At 41.1% G+C, this 18109-nt stretch overlaps 1 protein-coding gene across 1 annotated transcript; it reads left to right on the top strand.

The window, feature by feature from the left end:
- Positions 1-52: 52 nt before the first annotated feature.
- On the top strand, positions 53-18024 carry MCM8 (minichromosome maintenance 8 homologous recombination repair factor). The gene is made up of 19 exons (XM_051783833.1): positions 53-157; positions 265-414; positions 606-680; positions 1201-1283; positions 1468-1617; positions 2351-2454; positions 4413-4611; positions 5158-5243; positions 6642-6793; positions 7772-7970; positions 8759-8789; positions 9067-9207; positions 10917-11058; positions 11666-11861; positions 12133-12346; positions 13240-13449; positions 14011-14087; positions 14554-14743; positions 16047-18024. The coding sequence occupies exons 2-19, from the start codon at positions 288-290 to the stop codon at positions 16137-16139; spliced, it is 2469 nt and encodes an 822-aa protein (XP_051639793.1). The 5' UTR covers positions 53-157; positions 265-287; the 3' UTR covers positions 16140-18024.
- The last annotated feature ends 85 nt before the right edge of the window (positions 18025-18109 follow it).

The following is an 18109-nucleotide window of genomic DNA, read 5'->3' as shown; positions in this document are numbered from 1 at the left end:
CCTATCCTATCCTATCCTGTCCTGTCCTGTCCTGTCCTGTCCTGAGAGCGGGAAGTGCCCGCAGAGCCCCGAGCTCGTGCTGAGCGGTGGCCGCTGCTGCGGGAGGTCGTGTTGTTGTTTCGTCCCCTCAGCCGTGGCTCCTCTGTGCCTTCCCGTGGTAGGGAGAGGGAGGCCGAGCCCTCCGCGCGGTCCCCTCCCTCTCTGGCAAATAGCCCTAATTTAAATTGAGTATCTTCTGGTAAAATTTCTGTTTCTTTACCGCAGTTTGTTGGCGCCGGCGGAGGGAGATGAGCAGGGATCCCCGGGGCCGGGGGTGCGCCCGGGGCAGAGGCTTTCAGGGGTGGCGAGGAGGATGGCGAGGAGGATGGCGAGGCAGGGGACAGAAGGCAGAGAGCAAAAGGATTCCCGAACCTGGTGAGCCAAATCCTGTGCTTCTACTTGCTTTCTGAAGCCAAAGCGCTTTTCTTTTGACTTACTTCTGTGCTAGGCAATTACAGCTGTTCGTCTCTCGCGGTCAAATGAATCACTGAGAGTAAATGCAAAGTTTTACTATCACTTTTTTTTAATCCCCATTTTAATCTTTTTTTTTTTTTTCCCTCCCCCAGCAAAATCTCGACTAGTCCAGTCAACGCTGGACCAGTTTATTCCCTACAAGGGCTGGAAACTTTATTTCTCTGAAGGTATTTTTAGACCAAAATTATATGTAGCAAGTATTTTAATTTTTTTTTTTCTAGAATTGGTATATGTTGTCTTTGTAGAGTTATAGGTTCAATAGAAAAACACCAAAATACATATCTGTTATATAAAACCATGAATACAATACAGACTTCTGTCTTGTGGCATACCGTAATCTCTGTGGGCTGCAAACCTCAGAAAAGAATCCTTAATAGTGTAAAATGTGATTTTTTTTTTTTTAAAGCCTGTTCAATTAGGCACACCAAACCTGCAGTGTATCAAAGACTGGAATATGCATTCCTCTACTGGACTTTTCATATGTGCTTGTCCTATACCATCTTCGACAAAGTTCTGTTTTGTAACAGGTCTTACAATAGAACATTACTGTGATACTGTAGAGATCTATCATCCTCCTTAGCTTTGGAGTGCAGAAAAATAAGGGAAGAGAAATTACCTGTGTGTGTATTCTGTGAAACTGAAGCAGTTATTTCCTCTTAGTTACTAATGTGTTATGTTTCTAATTAGCTTTTAGTGACAAATCTCCTTTTGTCCAGAAGACTCAAGCCTTTGAAAAGTTTTTCATGCAACGCATTGAGCTTTATGACAAGGTAAAAAACAACCCAAAACATGTCCCACCCCAACAACCTATTGTTGATACAAGAACATTACAAATCTTGAGTGGTTTTTCCATCAAAAATAACCTCCATCGTAGACATGAAACGTTTATGACATAATTTGGATGTGTTGTGCTTCTAATTTGAGGGGTATTTTGTAACTTACAAAATTTCACAGGATGAAATAGAAAGAAAAGGAAGTATTCTTGTGGATTATAAGGAACTAATACAAGACAGAGAATTGACTAAATCGATACCAAATATATCTACGGAATTAAGGGACATGCCTGAGAAAATACTGCAGTGTATGGGTTTGGCAATTCACCAGGTAAATATGATGTTCTAATACATAGAAGCATAACCCTCACAACAAAGAAGTTATAAATGTTATAAACCCCAAATCTCTGTTTTCCTGTCTTACGAGAAATTACTGTTTATTTAAAACTCAGATCCTTGAACCTTTCCCATTTCTGTAGGGCCCACGAAATCACATTTTGAAAGTGCTTTGGTGCATTTTGTTTATTCATTGTTACAGCAGTTAAATGTAGTTCTAGCACCTGTGTTACTCCCTAGTGGAAATTCTAATTCCTGGGGGTGTTTTTTAATATACTGCAAGTTATTTGTGCTGCCTATCCCACCTCACACAGCAGAACCATGGCTGGTGGATGAACGGTGAGCAGATTCAAGAATTCCTGGCACTGCTCCATGTCTCTTAAAGTGGCATTTCAGTGCCTGTTGACAGGCAAGTTCAGATGTTGGTGCTTTAGTCAAATGAAACTTCACTTTTTGACAACAGCATTAAAGGTTGCTGTATGCTTTTTTTTTTCAAATTAAAAAACCCAAACACAATGAATAGGTTGATTTTTAAATTCCATTTAAAATAAAGCTTAAAACTGCTCAGAAGCAGAAAAACATTATTTAGTGGGGTGTCACTGGACAGTCATTAGACTTCAGCAGGAGGATGTGATTGTAAGGGATGCTAATTAAACTTAACAGCAGATCCATGAATCCGTGCTGAGCATGGCACACTGCAGCTATGTCCTCCTTTCTGTTCCATGTAGGTGCTGACCAAGGACCTGGAAAGGCATGCTGCAGAGCTGCAGGTGCAGGAAGGATTGCCACTTGAGGGAGAACCTATCATAAATGTGCCTCTCATTCATGCCAGGTAATGGGTGTTGAGTGTTTGAGTTTTTCCAAGACCTCTTTGCTTCTTGTCTAATGGTTGTCAGTGTCCATTCGTGTTGCTGAAGGCTTACATATTTATTGAAGGACTTGACTCTGTAAAGCTTTTTCCAGAAGAACAGTCTACATTTTGCTTTTTTCTTCACCATGACAAAAGCTAAACTGTCCTTGTGAAGAAAAAAGTGAAATGAAACATGCTTATAAGATGAGCAAACAGCAATGACTAGAAAAACTTGTAAGTAGAAAAGTGACTTATAAGTAGTACAACTATTCTATAAAGCATGTATTGATTAAAAGCAGAACTACTTAAATTTTTGTTTGCTGGAGAAGTTAGGATGTAATTATGATCAAGCTTTTTGTTAGCAAAAGGCACATCTTTGTAATAAGGAGGTTGATTTGGAGGGTGTGGACATAAGCTGAAGCTAGTAATATTTATTATTTCTCATATGGATGTTTTGGCAGTGGCATATGAGGATGTGTTATTTCTTATTAGCTTAAATCTATTGAGTGATTACTGGTAGACAGTCAAGAATATTAATTCTAACTAAACTTCAATTTGAAATTAAGAAGGCTGATATTACAATAATTTGGAATAAACTGAGGTTGCATTAATTCTGAATGTTTCTTACAAAAACAGAATTGCTGTTATGATTTTTAAAATGTGATTTCCTTTGAGTTTTTGATGAAACGAGTCCTTAGAAGTTTTTTCTTTACTTCCTTAAGTAATGGCATCTCAGACTTCAAGGGTCTGAAGGGAACTGGGAGTATAAGCTCTGTTTGAGTTTAAATTACTTTTTAAAAAAATTATTTTAGTTTTTATTATGGTTTTTAATTCCCTGCTGGTGGTGAGTTGGTATGGGAAAGCAGCATGTTTTGGCATGTGGATGGCAACTGGATTTATTTTGGGGGTTTATTGCCCTATGATGTATTTTTAAGTTCTGCACTTTTATAATTATAACAGCATGCTTTTAACTACACAGTAGGATGTGTTTAAGAGAAACCTGTGTCCAAATAAAGGTATGTACAAACTCTCAGATTCCAAGAGACAGTTACAGACCATTATCCTGTAGACAAAAGCATTCCATAAATCAGTAATAGATCATGATTCTAAAACAGCTTTGCAGCTCCATGTGATGGTGATGTTCGGGGTCCTAAGTTGAGGGAGCAGGGAAAAACCTGGATTTCGAGAGCCTTACTCTTATTGGGGCCCAGTGACAGGACAAGGGACAAAGGGTACAAATTAAAACTCTTAAAAGTCCATGTGAACACTGAGAGAGGTTGTGTAGTCTCCCTCCATGAAGATATTCAAAACTCAACTGGACTTGTATCTGGGCAACCTGCTCTGGCTGACCCTGCTTGGGCAGGAGGGTTGGACTGGAAAACCTTATGGGATCCACTCCATGATAAACAACTCTGTCTTGAGTTTCATTCTGATTTATTTGTCTAGGTACTTTGTTGCCCTTAAAAAGGGTCAATGTGTTGTACCTGATGTCCTTATGTCCTTGAAACACAAAAACTCACCCTTTGTTTTGGAGCCCAGGCATGATAAAACTTTGACCCTTTTGCGTTACAACTCCAGTGTTTATCTGAAATAATGGAAAGAGACAATTAGACATGATTATAAAGTAGTTTCTGTTGTATTGCTAACCTCAGTTGTTTACAGGAGGGAGGTGTCACTACATAAACAAACTGTACAGCTGTTGAGATGTATACCTTTGGAGATTATTAAATGTTTTCTAGAACAAGAATCAAAGACTATGCCGTGGGTCTGCCGACAAAATATTTCCAACCATTTTTTTCTGGATTACCGTTTTTTTTCCACCGGGGGGAGTACTTTTTTGTTTGTTTGTTTGGGTGAGTTTTGTGGGTTTTTAGATTTCTTTTTGTCCTGCATTTATGTGTGCTAAGCTTTCAAAATGTTAATGCTTAATTTTTGTGCAGGGTGTACAACTATGACCCGCTGACTCAGCTGAAGAACGTCCGGGCCAACTGCTACGGCAAATACATCGCCCTGCGTGGCACCGTCGTGCGTGTCAGCAACATAAAGCCTCTGTGCACCAAGCTGGCTTTTGTGTGTGCCACGTGTGGGGATGTTCAGAGTGTTCCTCTCCCTGATGGAAAGTACACCCTTCCAACTAAGGTAAGTTAAAACCGTTGCACTTCATACTTTTTCCCTTATCGGTTGTGATTTGCGCAAAAAAAGACACAAACGGTAGTAAAAAAGAGAAAAAAAAAAATTAAAAATGTAGTCTATAAAGCTGGGTTAGACAACTGACACACTGGAAAAAATTAATCATACCATGCAACTCCTGTTACTTCAGGCCCTTTTTACTTGAAAAAAAGCATATCCTGCACTAAATAAAAAAATCCAGGAAAATCCACCCACCACCTCCCCTTCCCCCCCACTGCCCTTCCCCAACTCAAACCAGTTCAAGAAGGGGATCATACAATTCGGCTGTGTTTCTGTGTTTGCTCCAACAACTGTGAGTCAGAGTTCAGGTGTCTGTGCTTGATAACTCTTCATTAATTATGTACATGCTAATTTATAGCCCTAATTTAACTAGTTTTTTCCTGGAACGATAATGAATCCTATTGCTTTGCTTTTTTTTTCTGATTCAAATAAGGCAGTTTCAACTTATGATTTTAAAAAAGGGCTGAGAATGAATTAGAATTCCTGTTGTTACAGTGCCTTGTTCCCGAGTGCCGTGGCCGATCCTTCACAGCTGACAGGAGCTCTCCTTTAACCACTACAGTGGACTGGCAGTCTGTTAAGTAAGCACGCCCTCCTTCTGCACAAAAATGTAATGCCACGGGATACTCAAAAAGTGACAGGGTGGCTCAACCCCTGTTACACTGTGTAATTTTAATAATCTTATTCTTTTGCAGAAAGCACTCTTCAACATTTGTATCACAAAGCAGTTGTTTTATCCAAGCACTGGTATACTTTGTAACCTACCCTATGGAATAGCTTCCTGGAAATTTGTCCTGCCGTTACAGAGTTCTTTGAGAAATGTTCAGTTTGTGCTCTTTGCAGCTTCTCTTGATCACTTCTTATTGCATCTATGATTTAATGATTTCCTTTAATGAGATATAAGTCAGCTAGAAAAGACCTATTAAGTTATATCAGTCAGCTGTGTCAGTTGACATGAATGAACTGAAAGTAAACTGGAGGGTTAAAAATCTTAGTTTGAAGTGATCTTGTGCCCCCCAGTCCTTAAGGTACAGTCAGTAGAAGGAAATAGTGCTACACCTGCCTGTTCATCTACTTTCTTTGTCTAATCAGCAAGTAAAATCTGCGAGACCTTTGCTATGGGGGAGCATAGCAATATTTACAGAAATTAACAGTGTTAAATTAGCAGTAGGAAGGTAGAATACTGTTGCCCCATAATACCTGTTCAGAAGACTGTGATGTGTTTCATCCCACTGGCTCTCAGCAGGAAGGGTGTCAGCTTGGAAAAAACGGGACTCTGCTTGCTTTTTCCCCCTTCTAAACATTCTGATTCTGTAAGTTCACATGCTCTGTGTCAAAAGTCTTGGTGTGACAAGTGTCATCTAAGTAAGTTTTTCTTTAGTAACGTTCTGTAATGTAAGCAATTTAAAAATTCATTTAAAAAGTCGTGCTGATGTAGCAGCTCTAGAGGGCGATGTTTATCACAGCTTCTTCAGTAAAGCTTGACTCAGCTTCAAGAAAAACTGTCAGAGCTCCTAGTGCAGAGCCAGAACTGAAACTTTTCTATGCTTTCACAACTGTAGAGTGAACTACTGTTCTTGTTATGGTCTGAGAAATCTCTTGGGCTTTTCTAGGGTTAAAATACCAATTAAGCATTTATGAGGGTTTATAATGTCTGGCCTCATATTTTTTGTATATGGGATCCATCTTATTTCATGTACTGTGCTTATTTCTACATTAACATGCTCAGCAGTGCTAGAAAATCTGAGTTTCAACTTGGAGTTCATAGGAGTCTTTCTAAGTTTTATGCATAATTTACACCCATTTATTGAAATCTGAATTGAAAAAGCCTGTTTCTCCAGCGCTGTTGTTTCTAGAATTTACCAGGGCATTTCTGCTGTATCCCTTTTCAATTTGGAAAGGATTGGCTGGATGCTTAACGGCTGCAGCTCTTGGCTGCTGCAGCTGAACTGGTGTGTAACTCACCTTGTGTTTGGCAGGGTGCAGGAGCTCATGGCAGATGACCAGCGGGAAGCAGGACGGATCCCTCGCACAATCGAGTGTGAACTGGTTCAGGATCTTGTGGACAGCTGTGTCCCGGGAGATATGGTCACCATCACAGGGATAGTCAAGGTGTCAAGCACTGAGGAAGGTGAAATACAGCATCTGAGAACACTTTCTCCTGAGGGTGGGGTTTTTTTAGGGATTACGCAAGAACAGCCACCCCCCCTAATCTGAGCTCTCCAAGTCGTAAGTGCATTAAGGGTACATTTCTTCAGAAGTTACCAGAGTTTTACAGTGAAGAGTTCTTTTGACAGGAGGGCTGCCCAAAAGGTGCACTGCCTCTCATCACTGATAGAGGGTGGGGTTTGCAGCACAACTGCGGGCCTGCATGTGAAGTGCCAGTCTGACATCTGATGTCAGCTGACAGAAAAGCCATCTTGGGACCACTAATGTAGGGGGGACATCCCTATTTCCTGAAGTCTCACTATGACTCATCATTTCCTTTAATATCTCCTTCAAACATGAGGAGAACTTTCACATTGTTGTGAAGGACTGTTATCTTTCTTAGTTAATCCTCCCTAGTCAAATTTTACAACTTTTTTTTTTAAATATATTGTGCAAAGCTGTAACAGAATACATTGCAGATAACTGCAGTACTGTTTTACCCTGAGACTTCATTCTCTGCTCAATGATCACTGGAGTGTATAGAAAATGATTAATTATTAAGCTATATGTTTAATGCTTCTGCACTGTGCATCTTTTTCTCCTCTAAATATTGAGTGGAAACATTTTATATTCAACTTTTACCTGACTGCAATAATGTAATAATTTAAAATTCCTGGAAAACTTATTTTATTCTGGGAGAAAATTCTCTGTCTCAACATAGACCCTCCATTTCAGCAACATATTTTCTTGTGTACATGAATGGAGAAACCTTAAAAGAACAAATGTAATTAGAAACTTATTTTGCATCAATTTTAGAAAATGCAGATGTTCAGTACTTAAATATGAACATTTTGCACGTATGTATGATATTTCTGAATTATTCTATGCCATTTGTAGATAATATGAATACTTAACGATAGAAGAAAAATGCTCCATCATCCTTTCTCAATTTTTCTAACAGGAGCTTCTAAAAATAAGAATGACAAGTGTATGTTCTTGTTGTACATTGAGGCAAATTCTGTCAGCAACAGTAAAGGACAAAAACTAAAGAATTTTGATGACGAGACTTTCCAAAGATCGTTCATGGAGTTTTCACTTAAAGACCTCTATGCTGTCCAAGAAATTCAAGCTGAGGAAAATCTCTTCAGGCTCATCGTAAAGTAAGTTGTGTTAGACCTAGACTAGGTCTAGGACTGGACTTGTGAATCAGCACGACCACCCTCAGACAAATGTGACAGCTCATCTTAAAGCTATGCAATGTCCAAGGCTTGTGCAACAGAAACCACAGAGATATAACAAACTTTAGTGGGTAAGGAACTTGGGAGGAAGTGAAACTATTGCAGTGGGGATGTTAGGACTTTGGGAGGGGTTTAAGGATACAATGAGTTAGCTGTGTTTTATTTCAACCCTGAGACAGAAAGCTATGAATAAAAAACCAATTAATTAATTTTGCTCCTCACTGAGCAAATTCAAGTTAGAAGTACCATTTTGTTCTCTGCTTTACAGTGGAGTAAAGAGCTGCAAGAACTGAGCCTAGGGTGTGAAAAACCCTCATTTCAGACTGAGAAATACTCTTCTAGGTGTCCCTCAGGCCCTCCCAGTGGAGTCAAAGAATGCAAAACTAGCACTTTAAAAGCAGGGTTACAGTTAGTTACTTGATTAAGATAAGAAGAGGTGCAGAAACCACTGGGAAGCTGGTTCTCCTCTGTCTTGGTGGGAATTCGAGTGAAAGTCTTTTCTTATTATCAAGCATTTCTTGTTGTACAAATATTTCAAGAAATTTGATGTTGCTGGTCTAAACTGATTCTGCTGGAAATTCAGCAGCAGCCAACTAAAAGTTTTATATGTTTATAAAGGTGTTCTGTGACAAGAGACAGAATAAGGGATTATTTAATACTGATGCGTTGATTTATACTCCCCTCACGTTGAATTGTTCTTTGTTTTTCAGCTCTCTTTGTCCTGCAATCTATGGCCACGAGGTAAGTAATTTAACAACTCTGCTTGCAATTTCTGATTGAAATGTTTATGCCACAGTAAACTCCTAAAGGATTTATAAAACTTTTCTGGGGTGTGGGTAAGGGACTGTTACTGGTGACTGTGACTCCCAGTCACTTTTGGTACCAAGGAAGTGGCAGCCTTATACCTTTAAGTTCAGTCATCCAAAATGAAAAGAGTTATTACAGCCAATGCTGGGGAGCTTGTCAGTATTGGTCACCATGATCAAATACTTATCAGTGTTGGTATGTTCCACAACAGATTGTAAAGGCAGGTTTGGCCCTGGCGTTATTTGGAGGATGTCAGAAGTTTGTGGATGACAAGAACAGAATCCCAGTGCGAGGAGATCCACATGTTCTGGTTGTTGGAGATCCAGGATTAGGAAAAAGTCAAATGTTGCAAGTATGGATTGATGTAGCACTGTCCTTTGTCTTTCTCTAATTCCTTGTTATCTTGACTTCTTGTAATCATGGTAGGATGGGTGTGCTAAGACCAAGGGGTTGCTTGAGCCTGGCTGGAGTTACGTTTTCATGTAGGATGCCTCAAATATAGGATAGTACCCAAAGGGGTACTTGCAAGGAGCCTTGCAGAAGGGCCTGTTAAAACACTTTCCAAAGCAGGTGCACTTGGTCAGTACATATCTACCTGTGGACTTTCAGGTATAGGTTTATAGGCTTGTTGTCTTGCCCTTCCATATACACCTTTTTCCCCAGTGAGGAGGTTCACTCCTTCCTATCTTCACTTAGCTGGTCCACTGTCAGAATAAGTACACTCTTGGAACAAATGCAACTTTTTGCCATGTAACTCACCTCCAGTGAGGTTTACTTCCATTCTCTTGCCCTGTTTTTATGTTGCTAGAACAGATCTTGGCTTTCTGGGAGAGGGACTGGCTGCTGCATTTGGGTTTTAATCTTGGTGGGCATTTCTGCATGACTGTGATAAAATCAGTGATAAAAACCCCAAGGTTTTTTTGTCTTAAAAGGAATGGTTTTAAAATTCCGTTTCTTTTCCCATAGTTACTGTGAAGTGAAAGAGGGACAGAGTTCACTTAGACCTGCAGCATTGCATACCTTGTTTAAAAAGTCTGAGTCTTTCTAATGTGGACCTGTTATGTTAGGATGTGATTTGCAATAGTTTAACCACAGTGATGGATTTGTTTGCAAGCATCTTAACAAACACATTTTTAAATTATTTTTTCGTTGAATGGGGACTCTCTGGCACAGAGTAGCTGATTTGTTTTCTTCACATTGGCATTCTGTTTTTTAGTAACATTTAAGAAAAGCTAGTACTCTGTTCCTCAGATACAACCCTGAGACAAGATTCCTCTCAGTCATCACTGTTAGAGAAAAGAAAAGGAGAAAAGCCAAGGAGCCTGTGTAGGAGCCAGGGTTTTTGGTTTGGGTTTTTTTTTTGGTTGGTTGGGGGTTTTTTTCCCTACTTGGTGCCTGTCACATATTTGATACTAAACAAGTATTTGAGTGTTATCTTTTAAATAAAACAGAGGTGCCAGTTGCAGAGTAATTATAGGTATTATCTGAGAAAATCCAGTTATAACTGTGTTCTAGGCAAATTTAACTGCAACCTGTCTGTGTTCAAGATTACCATGCTTTGCTTTTCTAGTTCATATTTCAAATTGCAGGCTGCTTTCTGGATACTAGAGGCATGGAGAAAACTAGGACTGTCCTTTATCCCTTAGCTGTGGGGAGAACTACGTGTGCTTTCTGCGAAGCAGCACGTGTTGGGCACTAGGGCAAGACTCTAGTCTAAACAGACCTTGGGGTCTGAAGGTACAGAAACTATTTATCTGCAATTCCATGACAGACAGTATGTCCCTGAGCATTTCAACATACTTCTAAAATGTGCTTTAAGTGCTGTGCCCAAGGTCCCAGTAATTTTGATAACACAGTAGGGTATGGCTGTACTGCAGGTGACCAAAGTTTCTCCTACTGCATTGCACAAGTATGTCTCTTGGGGTTGCAAGGAGTTACAGCTTTACAGTTGGGCCATGTAAAATAGAAATAAGTTTGGGTTTACTTTGAATTTTTTCTCTAGGATAAGCTTTATGAAATTCTTCAATTTGGGGAAGGAAAAAGTATTTCTTTCTCTTCTAGGCAGTATGTAACGTTGCTCCTCGAGGTGTGTATGTTTGTGGTAATACTTCCACCAGCTCTGGCCTGACTGTTACACTGTCTAGAGATGGCACTTCTGGAGATTTTGCCTTGGAAGCTGGTGCTTTAGTGCTTGGAGATCAAGGTAATACATGTAATACCACAGGTTTTGTATGATGATATGTGAGGGGCAGGAGTGTGTGCACTGCTGACTCTAAGATTAACCACAGTGCTCGTTTAACAGTGGACTAAAAATGTATATTTGAAGTATGATATTGGCTTTCCACACCGTGGGAAATTCTGAGCTTCACCAGTGACTTCTCTTGAGGGGATCCCTGCTTTCCTTGGGTGTAGGAAAACTTGATTTCTGCAATTCACATACTAGACTTACTGTCAAAGGACTAGTATTTTTTTTTTGTTCAGAAATGTGACTCGATGGCATCTGCTGGACTCTTAAAATTTTTGAAAAAGAGATAGCTTGTGAGATTTGTTGTCCATTTATAAAAAGCTTGTTTGGTCATTTTAATGTGTAATCAAGATCTACAAGTCAGGCTGACTTCATAATGGTTTGGCTGCATTACCATGAGGTGAAAACAAACCTTGCTGAAATGGAGACTTTGTCCAGTGTCTCCTGCGGTCCCTGGGATTCTAGGTTGGACTTCTGATGTAGTGACTACTGGATTGTAGCACACACTTGCCCATCAGTTAATGTGTTTTCTAGTAAGTCTTTGTCTTGTTTTGATTGCTTCCAGGAATTTGTGGAATAGATGAATTTGACAAGATGGGAAACCAGCATCAGGCTTTGTTGGAAGCCATGGAACAGCAAAGCATCAGCCTTGCCAAGGCCGGCATCGTTTGCAGTTTGCCAGCTCGGACATCCATTGTTGCTGCAGCAAACCCAGTGGGAGGACATTATAACAAAGCCAAAACAGTGTCTGAGAACTTAAAGTGAGCACTTTCTGAAATGCTGCTTTTATAGTTCACATTCAGGAGTAGATGTTTCTGGTAGTCTTGTGTCTTGTGTATAATTGCTTTCTAGTTTTCTGGAGCTTGAACACAAACTTTAATGATTTTTGGTGGCTCTTGAGAGAGAAATTGCTTTTCTACTTTATTCTGAATGAACAGGACAGGACTTTTTTATATGTACTTGAAGTGGAACAGGGTTGCTATAATTTTTCGTCTTCTCTGAGCACCGTGTGGTTCCTTGCCTTTACTCTAGAATGGGGAGTGCTTTACTGTCAAGATTCGATCTGGTTTTCATCCTGCTGGACACCCCCAATGAAGACCACGACCACCTGCTGTCCGAGCACGTGATGGCGATCCGGGCAGGGAAGCAGGCAGGGAGCAGCAGCGCCGCTGTGACCCGGAGCAGCTCCCAGGACCGCTCTGTCCTTCAGGCTGTGTCTGACAGACCACTGCTTGAAAGGCTAAAGGTAGGACTTGTCCTGGGATTGTTGCTCTGCCCCTGCACTGGGACCTGGTGACGCTGACCTGCTGGATGTCCTCAGTCTGCCACTCCCATTCTTCTCATGATCGCTTCTGAATTAGAGGAAGCATTTACCTGTTTCTACCAATTGCCTCTTGTAGCTAACATGACCTGTCCTGCTGGAAGATGTGGCTCAAAACATCTTCATCACATGGAAGAGAATTTATTAGCTGAGCTGTTGGGTTTTTGGTTGTGAGAAGACACTTTGCATGAGATGCTCTAAAGCAAATTTGCTGCGTTAGGTTTCAATAAAGAGCCACAAAATTAGACTGGATATAATAATTTGATATAACGTGATATGCAATGAAGTATTGAATCCAAATAAAGCCATGTGTAAACAAATCCTTGGGCATCTGCAATTAGACAGATTCACGGATTACAGGAGAGGAAGTATATTTCTTTTTAGACTTCAGTGATCAGTTTGGGAACTGATATTGTCCAATGACAGGTCTTGGGAGAAATATTCCTGTTGAAGCTAAACCCATGCACTTCTGGAAATGGGATATCAGCAGTGATGGGTTAGTCTTCTGCAGAGCTGTAACAACTGGGAATTTGGATTTTCTCTTTTTGAGAAAGAATTCATTATATAGTTAAATCCTATTTGGCACTTCTTATCGTGGCAAATGAGAAGCCTTGGCTGCTTTTCTGAAATGGCCAAGCGTGTGTGTTTACATGTCTAAGCACAGTGTATGGACTTCAAGTACACTGTTCATATATTAAGCACTAAAGCCCTTATAGCGATGACTCCACCAGATAAAGCATAGACGATGATGATTTTATATTAAAACTTTTATTGTCTAGGGTTCTGACAGAAATCTAAGCTTCTTGTAATTGGGTTAGATCTCAACAGGAGAAACCTTTGATGCCATTCCACATCAGCTGCTGAGGAAGTACGTGGGATATGCCCGGCAGTACGTTCACCCAAATTTATCTCCAGAGGCTGCACAGGTCCTCCAGGAATTCTACCTTGAGCTCCGGAAGCAGAACCAGGGAGCAGACAGTACCCCAATCACCACGAGGCAGCTGGAGTCGCTGATTCGACTCACAGAGGTACATTCAAGCTGTAATACTCCAGGGACTGAAAGCAAAGAGATTGTTCCTAAGATACTTCTGATGTCCTATAGTTTTTGACAGCTTATTCACCACTCTGCTTTTTTTGTTTTGTTTAAAAAAAAAAGTGAGAATGGAAGAGGCCTAGAAGTGTTTAAGAGCTACTGTTCCTTAAAGCCTCTTATAAAGTAAAACACTCTTGAGGAGGTGGAAAGGGAACCTATCACATTCCCCAAAAGGAGAAAAAGTAGGTACAGGCAGGAACAACCTGCTGCCAATCTTGAACTTAGAATGCTGCTATTGTCCCTAACATTCTGCCTTGATAACACTATTTGTCATCTGCTGCTTCACAAGAATACGAAGCAAACAAACTCCAAGCTACAGCCTAATAATGCAAGTATGCAGGAGGTGACATTGTAACACTAACAAAAAAAAATTTCTTCTCCATCTCTGCTCCTAAAATTTGTGCTTGTTGTAGAGTGATTGTAGCCTTTTTCACATCAGCTATAATATATCTTTAATAAACCTTTGTGTGGGTTTTTTTTGTTGTTTTGTTTTAAGGCACGATCAAGGCTGGAATTAAGAGAGAAATGTACCAAGGAAGATGCTGAGGATGTAATAGAAATAATGAAATACAGGTAACACACACTGCTTTAAAAATTAAATAAATCAAGGTGTTATTCATTCAAAACTTTTTTTTTAACATATGCAAACACAGTGAAGAAATCACTTGATCAAATTTAGGCCCATAATACTAATATTTGGATTTATCTTTGAAAGCTGACAGCAGCTGTAAGTTGAACACAATTGCTTAGGCCTTTATGTGATCACAGTGGTTGTGTATATCTGTGCACAGCAACTTAGGCATGAGGCTGCTGAAGGTTTTTTTTCTCTCATGTGATTACTCTTTGTTGTTGCAGCTGAACAATTAAAGTTTAAAAGCAATTTTGATGAATGCTTAGTCTAAGTTCCTTAGACAATGACTTTCTTGATAGGGGATGGTTTCCTGTGTGGCTTCTGAAAGCCTTCTCAAGCAGTTTTAGGAAGAAAATCCACATATGTTTGCTTTTATCTCCTGCTGATCTTTTTTTAATCTGTTTTTAGCATGCTGGGAACCTACTCCGACGAGTTTGGAAAGCTGGACTTTGAGCGTTCCCAGCACGGGTCTGGGATGAGCAACCGGTCTCAGGCAAAAAGATTTATTTCTGCCCTGAACAGCATCGCAGAAAGAACCTACAACAACCTCTTTGACCTGCAGCAGCTTCGGCAGATTGCAAAGGAGCTACAGATACGGGTGAGTCTGGAAATCAGGCGTTCCTTCAACAGCAAACTGCAAGAGCAGTCAAAATTATTTATTGCAAAATGGGAAGTAGAAAAGGCACATCTGTTGTGCCTCCTTGTGCCTCTTTGCAGTGAACAGAAATAACCAATTTAATGCTGCTTTTAGGCTGAACAGTCTTCTTGAAGTGCCTTTGTAAGCTTTACTAACCTCACCAGCTGTTTGGCAGCAGCAACTCCTCGCACTAGTAAGGGCTGATTCTGTTTCTGAAGCTGGTCCTTGACAAGACCCTGCTTTGTTCTGTGAAAAGCAATATGGGTTTCAGTTTAGTTTAGACCCTCTGGCTCCCCAGAGGGCACACCTACTTTTGTTCCAAAATTTACCCTTGTGGTGTCCCTGCTCTATTTCAGCAGTGCAATGGTGTTTCTGCTTGACCTCCTCTGGATGAAATATTGTGTTTTGGGTTTTCATTCCTGCTTCAAGCATCCTAATGTTGTAACTTGATAGGAACATCATGTAGGACACATGGCCACAAATGTATTTTACCCTGTAATTGACCTGCATTCTGTATTTGTGGAGGGCTTCAGCCTAACAAAAATATTGGTGGCTAATTCTACTTTTTGCTTTATGTTAAAGAGTTTTAAATGCCAATTTAAAATGGGATTTCAGATGTAATGAGTGAAAAGTAGTGATAATAAGTTTCATAAAGATAAATTATGGGAAGTGGTGCTGTTCTTTCTGTTACCTGGTGACCCTACTTGGGCCTGCTGGGGCAAGATGGCTTCAGTTTCCCAACTTGTTGAACTGTTGACTGTACACAAGTCTAGATTTGTTTTGAATCCTGTCTGACAGAACATGGTACATCCAGCTCTCTTCTCCCACGACCATCAGTAATTCAGGGACTACTTCAAGTTAATTCAATTAACTCTCATTCTCCCTTCACATAGAGAATATTTTTTGCCCATTCAGAGTTCTACACCTGGAAATCAGTGAGAGTTGTAGAAATCAGGCTTTTCTTTGGTAGGTACTTGTGTTACAGAACTTGAATTTATACATATGGAACTGCATACTTTGTGCATGTCATAAAGTAGAGAACACAAGTTCTGTGTAACACTACAGTAAAAACAGTGTGTAAGTAGAGCACAGAAGGGTGGGACTGATGGTGTGCCACCTCCTAAGTAGGTCAGCAGTTCGCTGAGGAAACCAACCTATTGTTTGCTCACTTTATTTCACTGAGTTCTTTGAAATGGTTTATGGTGCTTTACATCAGATAAGGTGTCATTCTCCAGTTTGATATTTTTGTCTTTATTTTCTCCAGGTATCTGATTTTGAAAGCTTTATTGGATCGCTGAATGACCAGGGTTATCTTTTGAAAAAAGGTTCAAGGGTTTATCAGCTTCAGACAATGTGAAAAGAGTCACTGTGATAAACTTCCCTGGGACATGATGGATACACTGATGGACCTGCAGCAGTGAGACACTGAGCTGCAGCCTGGCACTGCTGGCACTGAGGCTGAGATTTCCCTTCAGAAACTGAAGTGCCCCCAGGCTTGTTTTAAAGCTGCTCAGGACAAACTGACACATGGTATTGCTGCCTGACTCATCCTGTAGGGTCTGCTTACCCAAAAGGGACTGCGTAGGACTAGAATGCACCTCATCATCCTTGAGGAGTGGGAAGTGTGGGTTTACACTGACATTATTACAGTGCCAGGACAGATTTTACTTCTAAACCCAGAAATCTTTCATGAGAAGATGGTGTGAGCTGTATTTTCAGCACTGTAGTTCATTAGGGGAATTTAAAGTGTTGAAATGTTTCAAAAAAGTTGGGAACCTTCATGTTGAGGCAACACTGTTTTTACAGCTATTACCAAATGGCACCTTTTTGAGACTGACTTGATTTGCTGCTTTGAAGTTTGATATTTATTGGTCTTTGAAGCTGAGATTTAATTTGAAATGCAAGTCTGATTTAAGAAAATATCCTTATTACAGTATTTATTATGTAAAACAAGAACTGGATTTTGACTTTCATTAAAGTTTATATGTGAGAAATATTATTTGTTCAAAACTGTTGTACGGTGTTCGTGGCCACTGCAAGATCTGTAACAACAAACAAGTAATGGATGTCTTTGTTCCTGACACAGAAGAATGTGTGTTCAGCAAGAGCAAAGTGCTGAGTTTGATGAAATCAGAATCGTGGTCTGGTGCAATAAAATAGCAGATGGGAAGATTTTAGTGTAAGTATTAAAAAACCAACACAAACAAAATGACCCAAAGACTAATATATTTTTAAAAAATCAAGAATGCATTGCTGCTCCTTCTGCTTTCCTTCTTTTATTTCTAGGGTAAGATATGATAGATTTAAGAAAGCAGAAATACTGAAGCTTTATTGTCGTATCTTCTAGTTTAAGTGCCAGAAGGGTCTGATCTGCACCATCCTTCCACAGCCATTTGGTACCAAAATCCAAGCGCTGAAAGAACATGTTAAACTGCTCAAGGCTGCCTTAGTGTGAATCTACTCCAACATACCTGAATCTGAAAACTAGTTTGGCAGATGAGATGCTTTTAAGAGAGCCAAGAAATTATAGTTCCACACCCGAACTCTCCAGGGCCAAGCACTCACCTCTGTCCAGGTTGTGGTTAATGGCTCTTTTGAAAAAAAAAATACAGCAGCTGTCAGTCTGTCTGCGTGTGGGGGCATGGGGGCAGCAGAGGAGACACCTTCTTGCAAATTGGGACTTAATCCTGCAGTAGAAGCAGCCTGCTGGATTAACTAATCGAAAGCAGGTGTTAGATACCGATTTTAACCTTTGCCAGCGCTGGGAGGGACAGGAAAGAGCCTCAGCAGCGAAGAAAGGGCTGCGCCTGGAAAAGTAAACTCTTGTTGTAACTCTCGAGCTAAAGTAAACGCGGGCAAGGGAGGGCAGAAAGCGAGTGCCGAGAGCAACACCCCACTCACGCTCCCTGAGAGGTCTCTCGAGGTAAAGCAAACCTTCAGCTGCCTCCGCCCGGCGCTTGTGCGGGAACGGCTCCGCACCGGGGCAGGCGGAGCGGGATGACCCCGGGGCAGCCGCCCGCCCTGCCACCACGGACAGCGCCGGGGGCGAGCCCGGGCCGGGAGGTAGCGGGGGGAAGAACCGGGAGAAGGGCGGGAAAGCGGCGGGTAAAAGGATTTTTCCCGGTACCGGCTTCTCAACTCCGCCGCGGGTGTGCCCGCCTGCCGTAAAGCGCGCCGCTCCGAAGAGGCGGAGAGGGGCTGACGTAAAGCGCCGCAAAAGAAGGCCGCGCGTGCCCGCCGCGGCTCAGCGGCACACGCGCCGCGCGCGGCGCGGATGGCGCGAGGCCGCGCGCTCCCTGGGGCGGCGCCGGGGCGCGCGTAGGGCCC

The sequence above is a fragment of the Manacus candei genome, unplaced genomic scaffold (genome assembly GCF_025592945.1).
Source record: "Manacus candei isolate 608988 ecotype Guabito, Panama unplaced genomic scaffold, ASM2559294v1 h1tg000017l, whole genome shotgun sequence".
Classification (NCBI taxonomy): domain Eukaryota; kingdom Metazoa; phylum Chordata; class Aves; order Passeriformes; family Pipridae; genus Manacus; species Manacus candei.
This window is presented reverse-complemented; position numbering and strand designations above follow the sequence as displayed.

Bases quoted from the DNA above. Each gene is read 5' to 3' on its own strand.
- MCM8 (XM_051783833.1), top strand. From the start codon at position 288: ATGAGCAGGGATCCCCGGGGCCGGGGGTGCGCCCGGGGCAGAGGCTTT. The intron at 6,794-7,771 runs GTGAAATACAGC...TTTTTCTAACAG, and splicing joins GGTGTCAAGCACTGAGGAAG to GAGCTTCTAAAAATAAGAAT. The intron at 9,208-10,916 runs GTATGGATTGAT...TTTCTCTTCTAG, and splicing joins GAAAAAGTCAAATGTTGCAA to GCAGTATGTAACGTTGCTCC.